A 14,745-nucleotide genomic window follows, 5' to 3' on the forward strand; every position below is an offset into this window, starting at 1 on the left:
CAGACCCATTGCAAGATGCTGTACTCTGTCGACGACCCTAAGCCATCCCAGCCTGTCAAAGTGGGCAGGGGTGAGGTGGGTTCGGGGGGTGAGGCCAAGTAGGAGCCTGACCAGTTTGTTTTGGGAGGTTCAGTGGTCCTCTAAGGATACAACCTTAGAGGACCACTGAACTTCAAGAAACCTGTGATGCGCACAAACTTAAAAACAAGGAGCATCTCATCTTACGGAGTCACACTGTGGAATGAGCTGGAGGATGAACTAAAGCACTGTGGAAACATAAACCAATTCAAGACTAGAGTCAAAAAAACTATCTTCGATAAATACAGAAGCGAAGAGTACTAATGGCATTACAAAAAGGGAACTATGACGTACTGTACTGTATAATTATATATTCTTATTACTATACTATACCATACATTATGAAATATATAAACATAGTCAAACCATATCACATATTATGAGTGGACCACTATTGGTAAACCACACCACATATGTATATATAATATATTATTATATGTTGCTTGTGTGTTATATATTATATATATATTATACCATTATTATCATTGTTGTTATTGTTGCTACTGTCATTATTATTATTTACAGTTGTTATTAGTATGTATGTATGTGTATATATATGTATATATATATATATGTGTATGTATATATGTACATATATATATATATATGAATGTGTGTAGATAAATGTACATACATAAGGACAGCATGAATGTATGTATGCACTGTGTAAGCAGGCACGGTCTGCTACACGTGCACAAATGGACTCCAGGGGTAGGGCCCGACAAGCCTATGGCTTCTCCCTAACCCTTTTTCGGAACGGACAGGACATGACCTATGGACACTATAAAAAATAAATAATAATAATTTAAAAAAAGAAGAAAAAAAAAAAAAAAAAGATGGAAACTGTGTGCAATGTATGAATGTATGTCCTCCTTCCGAAAATAAACTGAACTGAACTGAACTGAACTGAGGTCTGGAGCCTTGTTTTAACCGTATCTATCTTTCATAATTATGCAACGTCACTCAAGTATTAAGTAAGTAACTAAGTATTAAAGATAAGTTAATTAGTCTGCAGTTTTTGAGAAATCTTATCTTTGCCTGACTCATTTTTCTAATTCAATTAAATTAAGTGTCGCAGTCGCACCCAGGCTGTCCTACTATAGCACAACTTTACACAAACACTCCGAATTTAACATAATTATTTGCGAAAGCGATCATTTCTCTATAGACTCATGACTCGAGACATTTCTATATTAATAAGAACATCTGTCAATTCATTATTATGAGACTGACGTTGACCCCTCCTCCACTGATCTTTGCTCCTCCCAGCCTTTGGGTGATTTAAAGGCTATAAAAGCCTGTTTGTATTTCACTTTATTTTAGAGAAAAGGAAGCAGGCGAAACGAACAATTATGATCGGAATGTTTGCCTTGCCGTTGTTTTCAGCGACTACGTGGACGCTCCTTGTTCTGTGTTTTACTCTGCTGTTATTGTGAGTATATCCTTCCGCCTTTAGCCTATAGTTCAATTCTTGTTTTGCATTCCTCAAGCTGCGCAGTTATACCACGCAATAGCAATACCCATGTATTAATGTTTCGTTAAACCAGTTTTTGCCTTATTATGGTCACGTCCGAGAATAATACACCATTTGTACACACAGAAGAACCCCAGAACGTTGCGAGTTGCGACTTTATATATTTACAGACAATAGCACGCCATTATAGGCATATACGTTCAACATTGTTTACGTCATTTCAAACAGTATGACTGATCAAAGTTTGTGTGTGACAGACAGCGTGTGCGTTGCCGTTAATTGTATGTGTCAAATGAATGCCATTACCTAATTATGTGGAAAAACACCTGCTGTTTAACTTTTTAGTTGTATAAATCATACACAAATCTGTTATAATACATGATGACAAATTGACAATTAAGTTCTACGCAGCTCAACAGCTACAAATCAAAGCCAATTAACCGCAACAGTAGGCCTACTCTACATTTCCTCAATGTAACTGTTGCACAATGATCATGCTGCAGTGCAAATCATGTGATATTGCGCAACTTAATTGTGCAACAATAATTATTATGGGCATCCTGCTTTTGTGTCATCTAGATATAGTCTTTGGCCATATCATGGCTTTTTCAAAAAGCTGGGGATTCCAGGACCAAAGCCCCTGCCTTTCATGGGAACTTTGCCATACCAAATTAAAAAGGTAAGTGATATTCTCCATCCATGCGCCAGTGCAGCCTGTGAGTGCTGCCCGATATAATTATTTGACTCCAGAGGTCGCCAAATGCATGTTTTACTGTGAGTGAACCGATGTCATTTATGGCCTACTAAAGGTTACGTAATGGGACCTTTCCAGTTAGGTCGAATTTCTAATGGTTCAAACTTTTTAAAATGGCTTTTTGGCATGAAATGTTTAATAATAATAATAATTATTATTATTATTATTATTATTATCATCATGCATTGCATCATGCAAGTTCATCATGAATGAAGAAATCATGAATTCCTGTTCTGTACTTTAGCTACATAGAAATGTCTATTTGTATGTCTCTAAATGTTTTGATGAATTGAACAATGTGGACCCTGTTGTAAACAAGTGTAATGCTTAATTGGGTCGTCCACTCACAGTTAACAGTCTTTGTATTGAGTTTGTGCTTGAAATGTACTGTAAATTCTGCAAACTGTTAATACATATTTCAATCAATGCATTGACCACAAAAACAATTTAGGCCTATTCTATTCTGAACTCTTTTTTGATTGTCACAGTAGGCTGCTAATGCTATCACCATGTTACAATGTTATTGTTACTTTTCTCCTTCTTGGCATTTCTGCATTCTCTGTCTTTTTTTTTTTTTTTTTTTTAAGATATTTTTTTGCGGCTTACGCCTTTATTGATTTTTTAAGGGATAGAAAGTAGGCTGACAGGAAACGGGAGAGAGATGGGGGGATGACATGCGGTAAAGGCCGTGTCGGGTCCGGGAGTCGAACCCGCGGCACACCGCGACTGGATCACCAGTCCGGTGCCCAGACCGTTACGCTACGGCCTGGGCCTGCATTCTCTGTCTTAACCTGTAATACTAATACTATTATTCCTGAAATGTCATAGGGCATGGAGCATTTTGACAGTGAATGCTATAGCAAGTATGGGAGTGTGTGGGGGTAAGTTTAATTATTCAGATTCTTCAGCTTGTAATTAATTTAAGTTGTGTAACTGTCTAAATTCACAGAATGCTAAAAAATCATGAAGTTCATCTGTCAAGGGTTAGTCAACAAAGTCCCAAATTTGAACCGTCCATTTTGAGTGTGAATATTAATACACAATGTAAAACATGTACAGGTCCATTTTACATGTTAAGAATTAAATGAACACTTTACTGTGTTCTTGTTTCTCTGACTATTTCTTTCCTTATTTGAAGAACTACATATGCCAGATAAGTGCAAGAGCTTATAGTAAAACTAAATAGTATATTATAGTTTTTTTAATTATTTTATTATTACTGTATACTGTATTGGCTCTTGAGGTTGCAACAAATACCTAGGAAAATGTTAGTATGATCACTATTCGAGTATTCGGACACTAAGAAGTTAACACAAAACTTTCACAGTTCAGTATGGCATCTAGTATCTAATTACAGTATCTAACAAAATGCAGCAGTATAGCTTATATGGTATTTTTCACAGTATTAAACTAAAGATCTAAAGCTAGCTTTGTGTTGCACTCATATGTCCCAAACTGTTAGGCCAGATTCAAATTCTAAAATAGTAAAAAATAGCAGATCTACAAGCTCACAACACGTCACATCGTGAGGTGTTGTACTACTAATTGAAGAAAAGAGGACTCAACCGAGATTGTCTAACCTGTGTAGTTCGAGAGGTGGTTCAACGTCAATTGGAAGCCCTAGTATCAAAGGGGTTTCAGGGGAGAGCTGCCAGAATTCTGATGATAAGAGTCCTGGAGGTAAAGGGTCTTGAATGTAGAGTGTAGAATAATATCTCGAGTCCTGTCTTGTATTATGTAATAATAAAGTTATTACGCCTGCCAGAATAATCGTGTCATCCCGGTGATGTCAGGATGATTCAGAGTCAGCTATATGTTCATATATGGATTTCCAAGGTTAGCCATGTCCAAATATGGAATTCATGATGTCAGACTCGGACATGTACAGTAAGTCAGCTCCATATTTGGAATTCTAGATGGTTAATTGCAGAGCCGGGTCAGAAAACAGCGCTAAAGCGCTGTTCATGCAGCCCTGGAGTGTGACAAGCTGAAGTTTGAATATTGTTTAATTTCAACGATGGTAGCTCAAATATCAGCAAGTATAGGTATTAAAGGAGCATCCGTCTTATACAGAGCTACTGAGGGGGTTGATCCCGTGGTTAGACCTGGCCGACGCGCTGTTGTTATTGATGTACTGTTCGCTGTGTATGAGTGCTCCAAGGATGCAACACAGGCAGCTCTTCATGAGTTTAAAGATTTATTGCTTCACTGTGCAGTACAGCATCTGCGTAATTTCATAAACGGACCATAATTAGAACAAACAATGAATGATATTTCAGACAGACAAACATTCGCTCCCCCCCAGTGTTTGAACAGCATAACATACCTGCGGTCGAAAACCATTGCCCTTCCGGGTCAAGCCTCCCTACCCATGCCAGTGAAGCAGACGCTTATAAAGTCAAGCCTCCCTACCCATGCCAGTGAAGCAGACGCTTATAAAGCCAACAGCGTCACCCCATGGTCACAACTTCATTTTGACAATTACACTCATTTGGCCGGTACAATAGGCATGTGTGCAACATGACAACTGTTTTAAAGTATTGCACAGTTCTTCTTCTTTCGTGTATCATCACCCTGGTTAATTGTACCCACGTGGACCGACTAACGGAAATAACTACTGTATATGGCAACCTATCGAACACACTAGAATAGATGACGTAAAAGCCTCCGTAGCTATATATATATATATATATATAATTTTTTGTGTCCATTGGACGAAGAGAAAAACCCAACAATTTCGTTTTAAGAAAAATATAACCTAGCTATGTTATATAATGTATTTAGGAGGGGTGACTGAGTGTCACTAAATGAGAATCGCTGGTTAACCTTAAGGTGCGGTTAACACATTAGCTTGTTGTCTGAGTCAGAGACAATGTCTATTTGAGAATAATTTGGTTTAATCCAGATACAGAGCCCATGGATATCATGCAGGTGATTTTTAAGCTGGCAAAGGAGTCTCAAACAGGAGCATTTATTCACTGACAAACTTTACACACTACACTGCTGCCATGACTGGTCCCATACTCTCCCTTACTGTCCTTCCCCTCCCCCACACACAACCTACGTACCTACTCAAATTGACCCTTAGGACTAAGCGTTAGTGAGAATTTTCCCGTGGCTGTCATGGGTAAAGCTATACATTACACAACACATAATATGTTCATATTAAGCAGTAGTGATGCCGACCTAACCCGTCCCGTCCCCCACCCGCAGAAATGTGCTAAAGACCCGAGCCAACCCAAACCTGACCGTTCCATTCATTTTATTGTGTGTGTGTGTGTGTGTGTGTGTGTGTGTGTGTGTGTGTGTGTGTGTGTGTGTGTGTGTGTGTGTGTGTGTGTGTGTGTGTGTGTGTGTGTGTGTGTGTGTGTGTGTGTGTGAAGTTTACCTGAAAGAAAATAAGTTGAAGTCAGCTCAAATTTATTTTGTAGTTTTTGTAGTGTGTCAGGCCTCACAGAGCTCCAGGCACAAGGGCCATGTCAGCTTAACATGACAGAAAAGCAAAGACCTCATCTTCTATTTGGTGCTGAGAAAGGATATAATTTTCTGTTTGCATCATTGCATGTCTATTTTCAAATTCCATAAGAACTGACTGAACTTTCTTCATACTGTGATATCATGGGGTTCATGTGTAGGACATTTGAAGGACGCAAACCGTGTGTAATGGTGGCAGATCCTGAGATGATTAAAACTGTCATGGTGAAGGAATGCTTCTCCGCGTTTACCAACCGCAGGGTGAGATGGCTACACAGTACCATATTCATACAAACACTTCTGTCAGATATTATTTAAAACCAGTGGTTGTACAGTATGAGTGCTCAGGTCATGGTATATGCTATATAGCCTAGAGTTTGGAACATTTCAAAAATCCTATGGCCATATCTATCATTGTCATGAACATCATAACTCCATAAGGAGATAAATTCAGAAGTGTTGTTCAGAAGTGCTTTTCTGGTTTCATACAATTTGGTTAGCCAAACAGTGTTTAACAAACACAAGGTTTAATCAATGGGGTGTGGTTGTTTAGCTACTGATAGTTCTTTGTAACAGACTGATCTCCCGCTGTCTATTTAGGGTGCAAGCAGCTCCTTCTGATGTGGGATTAATGTCAATTTGACGGGCTTCGGTCACACTTTAATCGACTAAAACAGTCGCCACAAATGGTGTACAGAGGCTCTGTCTTCCTCATTCACAATTCCCACCCTCGCACACCAGGTGCAATCACTGGCATTTAAAGACAACAGGGTGACAGTGGGGTGATTGACACACGGCTCGGGACCATTCTGGGCTGTCACAATTCATAGACAAATGTGGTGCTAATCACAGTATATAATCATGTTCACAGGAATTTGATAAAGACTTTATGGGGCCTATGGCAGATGGCTTGACAGTAGTTAAAGATGAAAGGTGGAAGAGAATTCGGAGTACCATATCCCCATCTTTCACTGGTGGAAGGATGAGGCAGGTAATAATACATTTTGGTCCTAATCTATAGTGATCTATATAATCTATTAGGTTGGCTGTGAATTTTCAGCAGTGACACTGGTGAGAAGGCCATGTGTGTGTGTGTGTGTGTGTGTGTGTGTGTGTGTGGTTATTAACTTAATTCCTAAAGAATGTAAACCGACTCCTGAGTTGGGTGGGGTGCTCTTTTTCTTTTGTGTAAGATGCTCTGTAATAATAATTATGACAAAAGAAAGGTGTTCTCTTTGTGTATTCCTATGAAAGGAATGAAGATGCATGATACAGTACATATTACCCCACACTTGTACTAATGGTTTGTTTTGTCCTTTCGTGAAGGTGTTCCCTAATGTACGGCAGTATGCAGACAGACTCGTTGAGACTCTAGGGAAAACCAATCTGGATGAATCTGTTGACATTAAAAGGTATGTTTTCAAGCAGTAACCTGCAAGTGCAAATAATTTATATATTAAAAACAAAATCTGACACATTTAATAACTTTTTACTAAAATTAAAAATAGTGGAAATAAGAAAGTCTTTGGTCCGGTCACCGTTATTGATAATGAAAGATTTCAAACCGGATGTCTGATAAAAACCACTGAACAAAAGGGCATAAGAAATCTCACATGTTGCATTGCGACGTTTTGCGAACTTGGAAATGATTATGATGATCCCGGGACCCGTTACAGTGAAAACTAATTTACATGACACTGTAGATCCCTCAAAGAAACCCTCTATTTTGTTTCCCCTCATGCTTATGTTATGTCTCAGGGGAAATGTTTGTGTTGATATGTGTTAAAATAACACGGTGGCACAGTTGGTAGTCCTGTCGCCTCACAGTTAGAAGGTCCTGGGTTCGATTCCCGCTCGGGACGCTGTGGGTGCTGGCGGCGTGTTTCCTCCACCCCTGTCAGGTGTAAAGGAGCAAATTGGACACTCAGGCATGAAGGAAGCATGAGTTCAAGTCCGTTGCTCTCCCCTTGTCCCCCATATATGGGGACTAGGTTGGCGGAGGGTGTGTAGAGCCCAGGATCACATTAGATAATTGACACAGGGGTGAAAAATGGGTTACAAAATCGTGGGATAAATTTAAAATAAATAAATAATAATAATAACACGTATCTCAAACCCATAAATAATAATAATTAAAAAAATAACTCGTTTTGTTTTAGGTTCTTCGGGCCCTACGCTTTAGATGTTGTGACCAGCGCGTCGTTTGGTGTGGATACCAACTCTGTCAACAACCCAGATGACCCTCTTGTCAGTCATGTCAAGAAAGTTGTGAACATAGGAGGGAGAATATGGCTATTCTTTTTCCTGAGTATGTTGTCTGACCCGTTGGTACATTTTCAAATGACACAATAGTATCGATAGTGAATTAGTCTTTGACAATACAAATGTATTTTCAATGTAAGTTCATGCATATTTGAAGCATAATTTGTTTAAATTATATACACACATACATTATGTTATGTAGATGGAGAATGTTCAGGATGTAAATGGTTGTAGTTTCAACACGTAAACTGGTTAAAATCTGGAGTGAATTTGGTTAGAATCTTGGGCATGATACAAATGCACATATTAATGAATCTGTTGCTTCTGTGGTCTGTGAGCAAAATGAAAATAGTGACACGAGCACTGGTGCCTGGTGAATAAGCCAAAGAAACTTTAATAGTTTATGTTTATCATGTGTCAAAAGGGTAATATTGAGAACGTTCACAGACCAACAATGAGAGTGAATGGAATCTCTAAATACATGGCCTCAATCACAGCACAGAAGCAGTTGTTGATAACAAATTCTTTCTCCTTTTCAGTGTTCTTCCCCTTCTCATCCCATCTTTTTAAGCTGTTGGGTGTTTCACTATTCCCAAAAGAGAGTGTGGACTTCTGCTTAAATATCATCAAGAGATTTAAAGGCCAGCATCATGCAGATAACTCTGTAAGCTTCATTCATTTACTTAATTATTGTAGAAAAAAGTTGCAATGCAAATTGTGTGTGTGTGTGTGTGTGTGTGTGTGTGTGTAGAGATTCAGTGGTAAAATGTTGGCAGAGCCCACCACCCATCTTTACTGCCCAGTGTTGGCTTGTTACACCACTGTTACGCTCCATCACATCATCTTCCATCAGCTGAAGGTCCAGGTGTGATAAGGTCCAACTTGTAATAAACAGTGCAGGCACGTGCAGAGGGGAGGGGGGGTAGGCTAGGGGGGCTTGAGCACCTGCCCTTTTTTGCAGAAAGTGCCCTTTCTCTAAACCCCCCCCCCCCCCCCCCCCCACATAAGGACATGGGGGGGGGGGGGGGGGCTTGTGTGGGGGGGCAATAAGGGCTTATGTGGGGGCCAATAAGTGCCATTGGCCCTTCAAGACGAACATTTGACAAGTAATGATAAATTCCACTATCATAATGAATTATCTTTTAATCTGCCATCAGTCAGTTTTAGTTTCAGACTAATGAGAACATATTGCTTATTTTACTGTCCAATGGCACAAGGGAAGGACTCCACAAAAACACCACCCCCAACAATCGGCGCACGCTACGAGCGCCCACACATGTGCCCTTTTCTGGAGTTTGAGCCCCTGCCCCCCCAGTGCTCTCTGCACGGCCCTGAAACAGTGAAGGCATTTAAGACATTGTTGTCTCCACCAGGCCGAAGGCATGGGGAGAGAGTATGTTTTGCACTCTGTCCGTCCGTCCGTGTACAGCTAATCTCCGGCACCGTTAACAAGGTCGATGCCAAGTTTTGCACACACACTCCCTGGATGCCAACGATGAACCTCTGCCCCAAATTCTCCAGAACGGCCTGTTATAGCACCACCTGACTTTTTAAAAACACATCTTTTGATATTACTCCTCCAGATTCTGTCCAAAAATCCCGCAGATCGTTAAACACTATCCCTATAGTCATGTGTTCAGGCCGGATCTGTCCGATATTTGAGCCACGGACCACCGTTTGATGATATTTAGTCTCGCAGACCCAAAACGGAAGAATATTTTGGTATCATTGGCTAAGATTTTGTCCACAATTCTGCTGTGGCAAACGTTGATCAAAATATAAATTATTCTACATTCTGTAATTGTGTAGACTTCTTGTAAATTAAGTAATGCAGATATTTAACAATAATGTAACTGAAAAATGAAAGCGTAAGAGAGCGTAAAACGAAGCCAAATACGCTCTCAAGAGTTTAAGAGTTGGTAACCAAAATAATGGACCCTTATAGATCTTTAACTCTTGAGAGCATAAAATGAAATGGCCCAAGTGTGCGTCAAATAATGTTTATCTGAGTCAGTCTTACGTCCTTCATTTATTGGCATATTGGTAGTTTTCCGTTAATACACCATTTCAGGTTAAAAAGATAATCAGATAGCAATTAAGCTACTAAACATTTGTTTTTGTGGATACGTCAAGGGGCATAGGATAATTATGTAACATTTTATTTGTTGTCCAGAGTCGAGACTTCCTACAGCTGATGATTCAGAATGAGATACCGGAGAAAGCACTAAAGAATGATCAGCCAAGCAAAGGTACGATGTTGTATTTTTCAATTACATTGATTTTCTTCCACCACATTTATCCGTTCTAACCTCTTTAAAAAATATAAAACTAAAGCCTTGTCATTTACTTTTTGGTATGCCACCAACTCCAATAACTGAATACTCTAAGGATACATTTTATGTGTGTGTTTTTAGTAAAGCTTTGTTTGTTTTTGCTACAGGATTGACTGAAGCTGAGATCCTCTCCCAGTCATTTCTTTTCATCTTTGGTGGTTATGACACCACCAGTACCACTCTGAGCTACATTATTTATAACCTGGCAACCAACCCTGATGTACTGAAGACTTTGCAGGAAGAAATAGATGCCAGTGTCCCAAAAGATGTAATTAAATAATATATTATTACAATATTATGCATGTAAATAGTATGTAATTCTTTTTTGGTGTCAGCTCCTTCAAGTGTAACTGAATAGTTCTCCCAAAAATATTAATTATTTCACTATCAACTCACTCTCATACCAGTTGGAAGTTGATGGAAGTTATTTGTCTGGTACAGTACATTACACAGGAAGCTTGCCTAAATTTTCTAAAATCTCTAAAATAAATTAAGTTAATGGTACACACTACACAGTGTAAATGTCTGATATTTGGGTGCACAACAAAAAGGTTTCATGGAAATGTTTTGCCCTATTTGGTAACTCAAAAATAACTGGTCAATGTTGACTTCAGTTCTTTTGGAGAATCTGCTGTAGTTCTGGCAAACTTCACCTTTGTTACAACGGTGTTGGCAGAGCTGCCATTTTCCAGCGTTAAGAAGAGATCTAGGGTCTATAAGGTTGAGAAGATTAATTTTAATTTCTGGGTGAACTAATCCTTTTTATTTGAATCTCTGACGGTTCACAGCACATGATGAAAGCTGTCAATGGCATTAATGTATGTTTCACTGTACGATTTGGGAAAACCAGTCAGACTGAAAAAGGTCCACTCGGTTTCACCGTCGGAGGCACACTGTCTTTAGGTGACTTGAGTAACGCCTACAATAAACTGCTGATCCGTGAGCTTGTTGGGAGCTCGCAGATGTATTATGTTGTTTTTTTCACCGTTGTGTCGTGTTGAATCGGGAGGGGGGTTTTGTCAGGTTAGTTTATTCAACACAGGTCTGTCACATAACTGAGAATGAGATGCCTTGGCTCTCGTTGCCCTAGTGTTGATTACACAGCTCAAGAAAAAAAGTGCTCCTTTTTCAATCTGACAGATTTTCCAATCATACTGTAACATATGCATTTCAAGAACATCAGTGTAAGTTCACTGGATCCATCACATCTCCTGTCTGATCATTCATTAAATCTACCTTTTGGCTCCAGGCTCCGGTTTCATATGAGGGTTTGCTGGACCTACAGTACCTGGATCAGGTCATTTGTGAGTCTATGCGTTTGCTTCCTACTGCACCTCGGCTGGAGAGGATGTGCAAAACGACTATCGAAGTCAATGGCTTCACCATCCCTGAGAACACCCTGGTGGGGATCCCTGTGATGTTGTTACACAAGGACCCACAGTACTGGAACGACCCTGAGCTCTTCCAACCAGAACGGTATCAACATGCTTTTCTTGTCAAGGAACCGTCATACAACCACCATTATTGTGTTCATGTGTTCATGTCAATAAGAACAAAACACGCAGAAGAAAGGGGGCATGTTTCAATGGCACAATTGGTCATTTATTTAACCAACTAAATTGCTGTTGCATTTACAGCAACTCATTGGAATTGTTGCAAAACTGTCATAAAGGGATTGTACATCCAAGAAAATTGATCATTACTAGTTTTTGAACTTGAATGCAAATACCAGTAATGGTAGCCAATAAGCCATTCTTGATGCAAAGGAGTCAGAGATTATGTTAAACCAGCAAAACATAAAGTAACAAATTACCAATGTACTTTAAGTAAACATGTGTCATCATGTATTCCCGGCAACAGGAATTGATACGAAATGTATACTTTTGGGGTGTTGACAGTTTAGAATGCCTTCTTTCTTTCTTTTGCAGGTTCAGTAAAGACAACAAGCACAATATAAACCCATACGTCTATATGCCATTTGGAATCGGTCCTCGTAATTGTGTTGGGATGCGCTTTGCCGTCCTGGTCATGAAGATGGTGCTTGTACGTCTCCTGCAGACTTACACTGTGGAGTCCTGCAAAGAAACAATGGTGAGCTTATAATTGCACTAAAATACAAATTCCATATCGCTTTACTATATTTCATATAGCCTGAAATATTTGCGAGGCGTTGTGAGCTTATATATCGGCTACTCAATTCCAATGCTTCAACTCTTACAATTCCATGTGCTTGCCAGGGTGGGGGGATCCCCACTTTCCACAGTTCAATTATGATCATTTTGGGGGGTCACAGTCTGAAAAGGTAGAGAAACATTGGCTTAGAGTATGCATGTTTTTTTTTATTTTTTATCCTACGATTTTGTAACTCAGTTTTCTTTTCACCCAGTGCCAATTATCTAATGTAATCCTGGGCGCTACACTTCCTCTGACAACCTGCATGTTTTTAGTGGGAATAAAACTGATTTCACTATAGTGATACCAGACCATGTGTTTGGAGTGAAAAGCTGCATACTCTCTGAGTTCTGATTTTAACTCCCATGCTCTTGTTTCAGATTCCCCTGGAGTTCAACAGTTTGTTCCAGCCAGTTGAGCCAATCCAACTGAAGTTTGTTCCGAGAAACAATAATTAAGGTGAAGCCGTAACTGTTCTCAATGGCATCTACAAATATGTTTAGTGATGCTGATAACTCTCTGATAACGGCCAGTGGTAAAACGCCACAAACACTACACATATGATTCAACAGAGCATGAGATTATACAATTAATACAAACTTTTGCAACTCCCTTACCGCGGCTCTGCAGGAGGCGAGCCATCTATAAGCGCGACCCTCTGTGTGTGTGTGTGTGTAATTTTGCAACCCGCTGGACCAGACTTCGTATGCACACTACCAGCAGTAATGCCACGGTAACACATGCTTATAATGCTTATAATCTGCTTATAAATCTGTAAAAGTATATACCGCTATATATTTTATTTTAATTGCTTGTAATTTTTTACAACACATTATGAAGACTTTTATAAGTATACTTGTGAAGTATTGTCAAATGAAATATATATTTTATAGTATTATAATGCAGTACTTCACAATTGCTGGACACTGGTGGACATTTTGGTGCAGTAATGCTTCTAGCATCCCGTCTGGTGTTCCCTTTGGGGCTTTTTATTGTACTCCATCTATGTGCTTCGCTTTGGTAAACATTATTTGTACCCGTGCATTCATTTCCACTGTTATACGGATCCCACCAAAATCCAATATTGCAGGAAAAATGTGTCCTGTTTATTGTCATGTCTCTCCAATATCAAGCACTGGATTTCCCAAAGATTTCCTATAGTTAAATCGGGTAAATCATAAGATTTTATTCACCCTATCCATCCATCCTTCCGTCCATCTGTGTGTCTGTGAACAGGCGTGAAACTTTGCACTTTACTTAAAGGACGACTTCACTCATTTAGAACCTATCTTCATATATTATTGGTCTTCACTAATGCTCATAATATGATACAATCTTTGTCTACCCCATCTGTGTCTCAGATGATGCCTGGGGACGTTCTCATGGATGGAGAATCCAAGCTAATAGAAACTGTGGGCTTTCTATTCCTGGAAAGTTGGCATTCTATAATGAAAGCCATTAAACTCAAAATAAAACCCTGCTTAATGATGATGTCACTGGTAGACAGATTTCTGAAGTGTCCAACTGTCCATATATGAGACAGACAGAGTAGAAATAAATTGTATTTTATCATGAGCATTAATGACCACTTGTAGTTGTAATCGCACTATAATAATGCATTATACTGTATACAGTCATTATACGTTATTACACTGATCTTTACACATTTCTATGAGTTTCCAGCAATTATGAAGTATCATAATTCCTGTCATTATAAATGGAGACATTGGAGCTACTCGCTTCCTTGTGGAACCCGAGAACCACATTTGATTCGATTTCTCATCTCAATCCCCAATTAACATGATTAGACACAATTAACATTAACACAATGTTAATTATTTTGGATGATGGCTACCATAATTGCATTCTGCATTTCTCAGTTTTGTTTTGTCAGTTAGCCTATATGAAAAACACATCTGCAGTAGCATGTTGTGCTGTGGTAATCCGTACATCAGCAAAAGCAGTGACAATGTCACAGCAGTAGTGTATTACTGTAATTATTCCACAGTTTCATGATTAATATTTCAGAACAACAGCTGGTTTGGATGTTTTTGGAGTGCTGTATAAGGAGATATGGCTCAACTGATATAATTGAGCATAAATAAATTGTAAGATGAACACCTTGTGGGACGGGGAATCGGTTCTCTGTGTAATGAAATCCGAGTCAGTCGGTCTGTCTTTGTCTTTTCATATGATAA

General features: G+C 39.2%; 1 protein-coding gene across 1 annotated transcript; it reads left to right on the forward strand.

Moving 5' to 3' along the window:
• The first annotated feature begins 1,351 nt into the window (after positions 1-1,351).
• LOC310865371 (cytochrome P450 3A56-like) lies at positions 1,352-14,696 on the forward strand. The gene is made up of 13 exons (XM_083774461.1): positions 1,352-1,510; positions 2,132-2,231; positions 3,135-3,187; positions 5,942-6,041; positions 6,652-6,771; positions 7,107-7,192; positions 7,940-8,088; positions 8,582-8,706; positions 10,216-10,291; positions 10,483-10,643; positions 11,625-11,851; positions 12,304-12,466; positions 12,928-14,696. The coding sequence occupies exons 1-13, from the start codon at positions 1,431-1,433 to the stop codon at positions 13,003-13,005; spliced, it is 1,518 nt and encodes a 505-aa protein (XP_083630587.1). The 5' UTR covers positions 1,352-1,430; the 3' UTR covers positions 13,006-14,696.
• The last annotated feature ends 49 nt before the right edge of the window (positions 14,697-14,745 follow it).

This window comes from Protomyctophum parallelum, assembly GCF_964188405.1.
Source record: "Protomyctophum parallelum genome assembly, chromosome: 10".
NCBI classification, from domain to species: domain Eukaryota; kingdom Metazoa; phylum Chordata; class Actinopteri; order Myctophiformes; family Myctophidae; genus Protomyctophum; species Protomyctophum parallelum.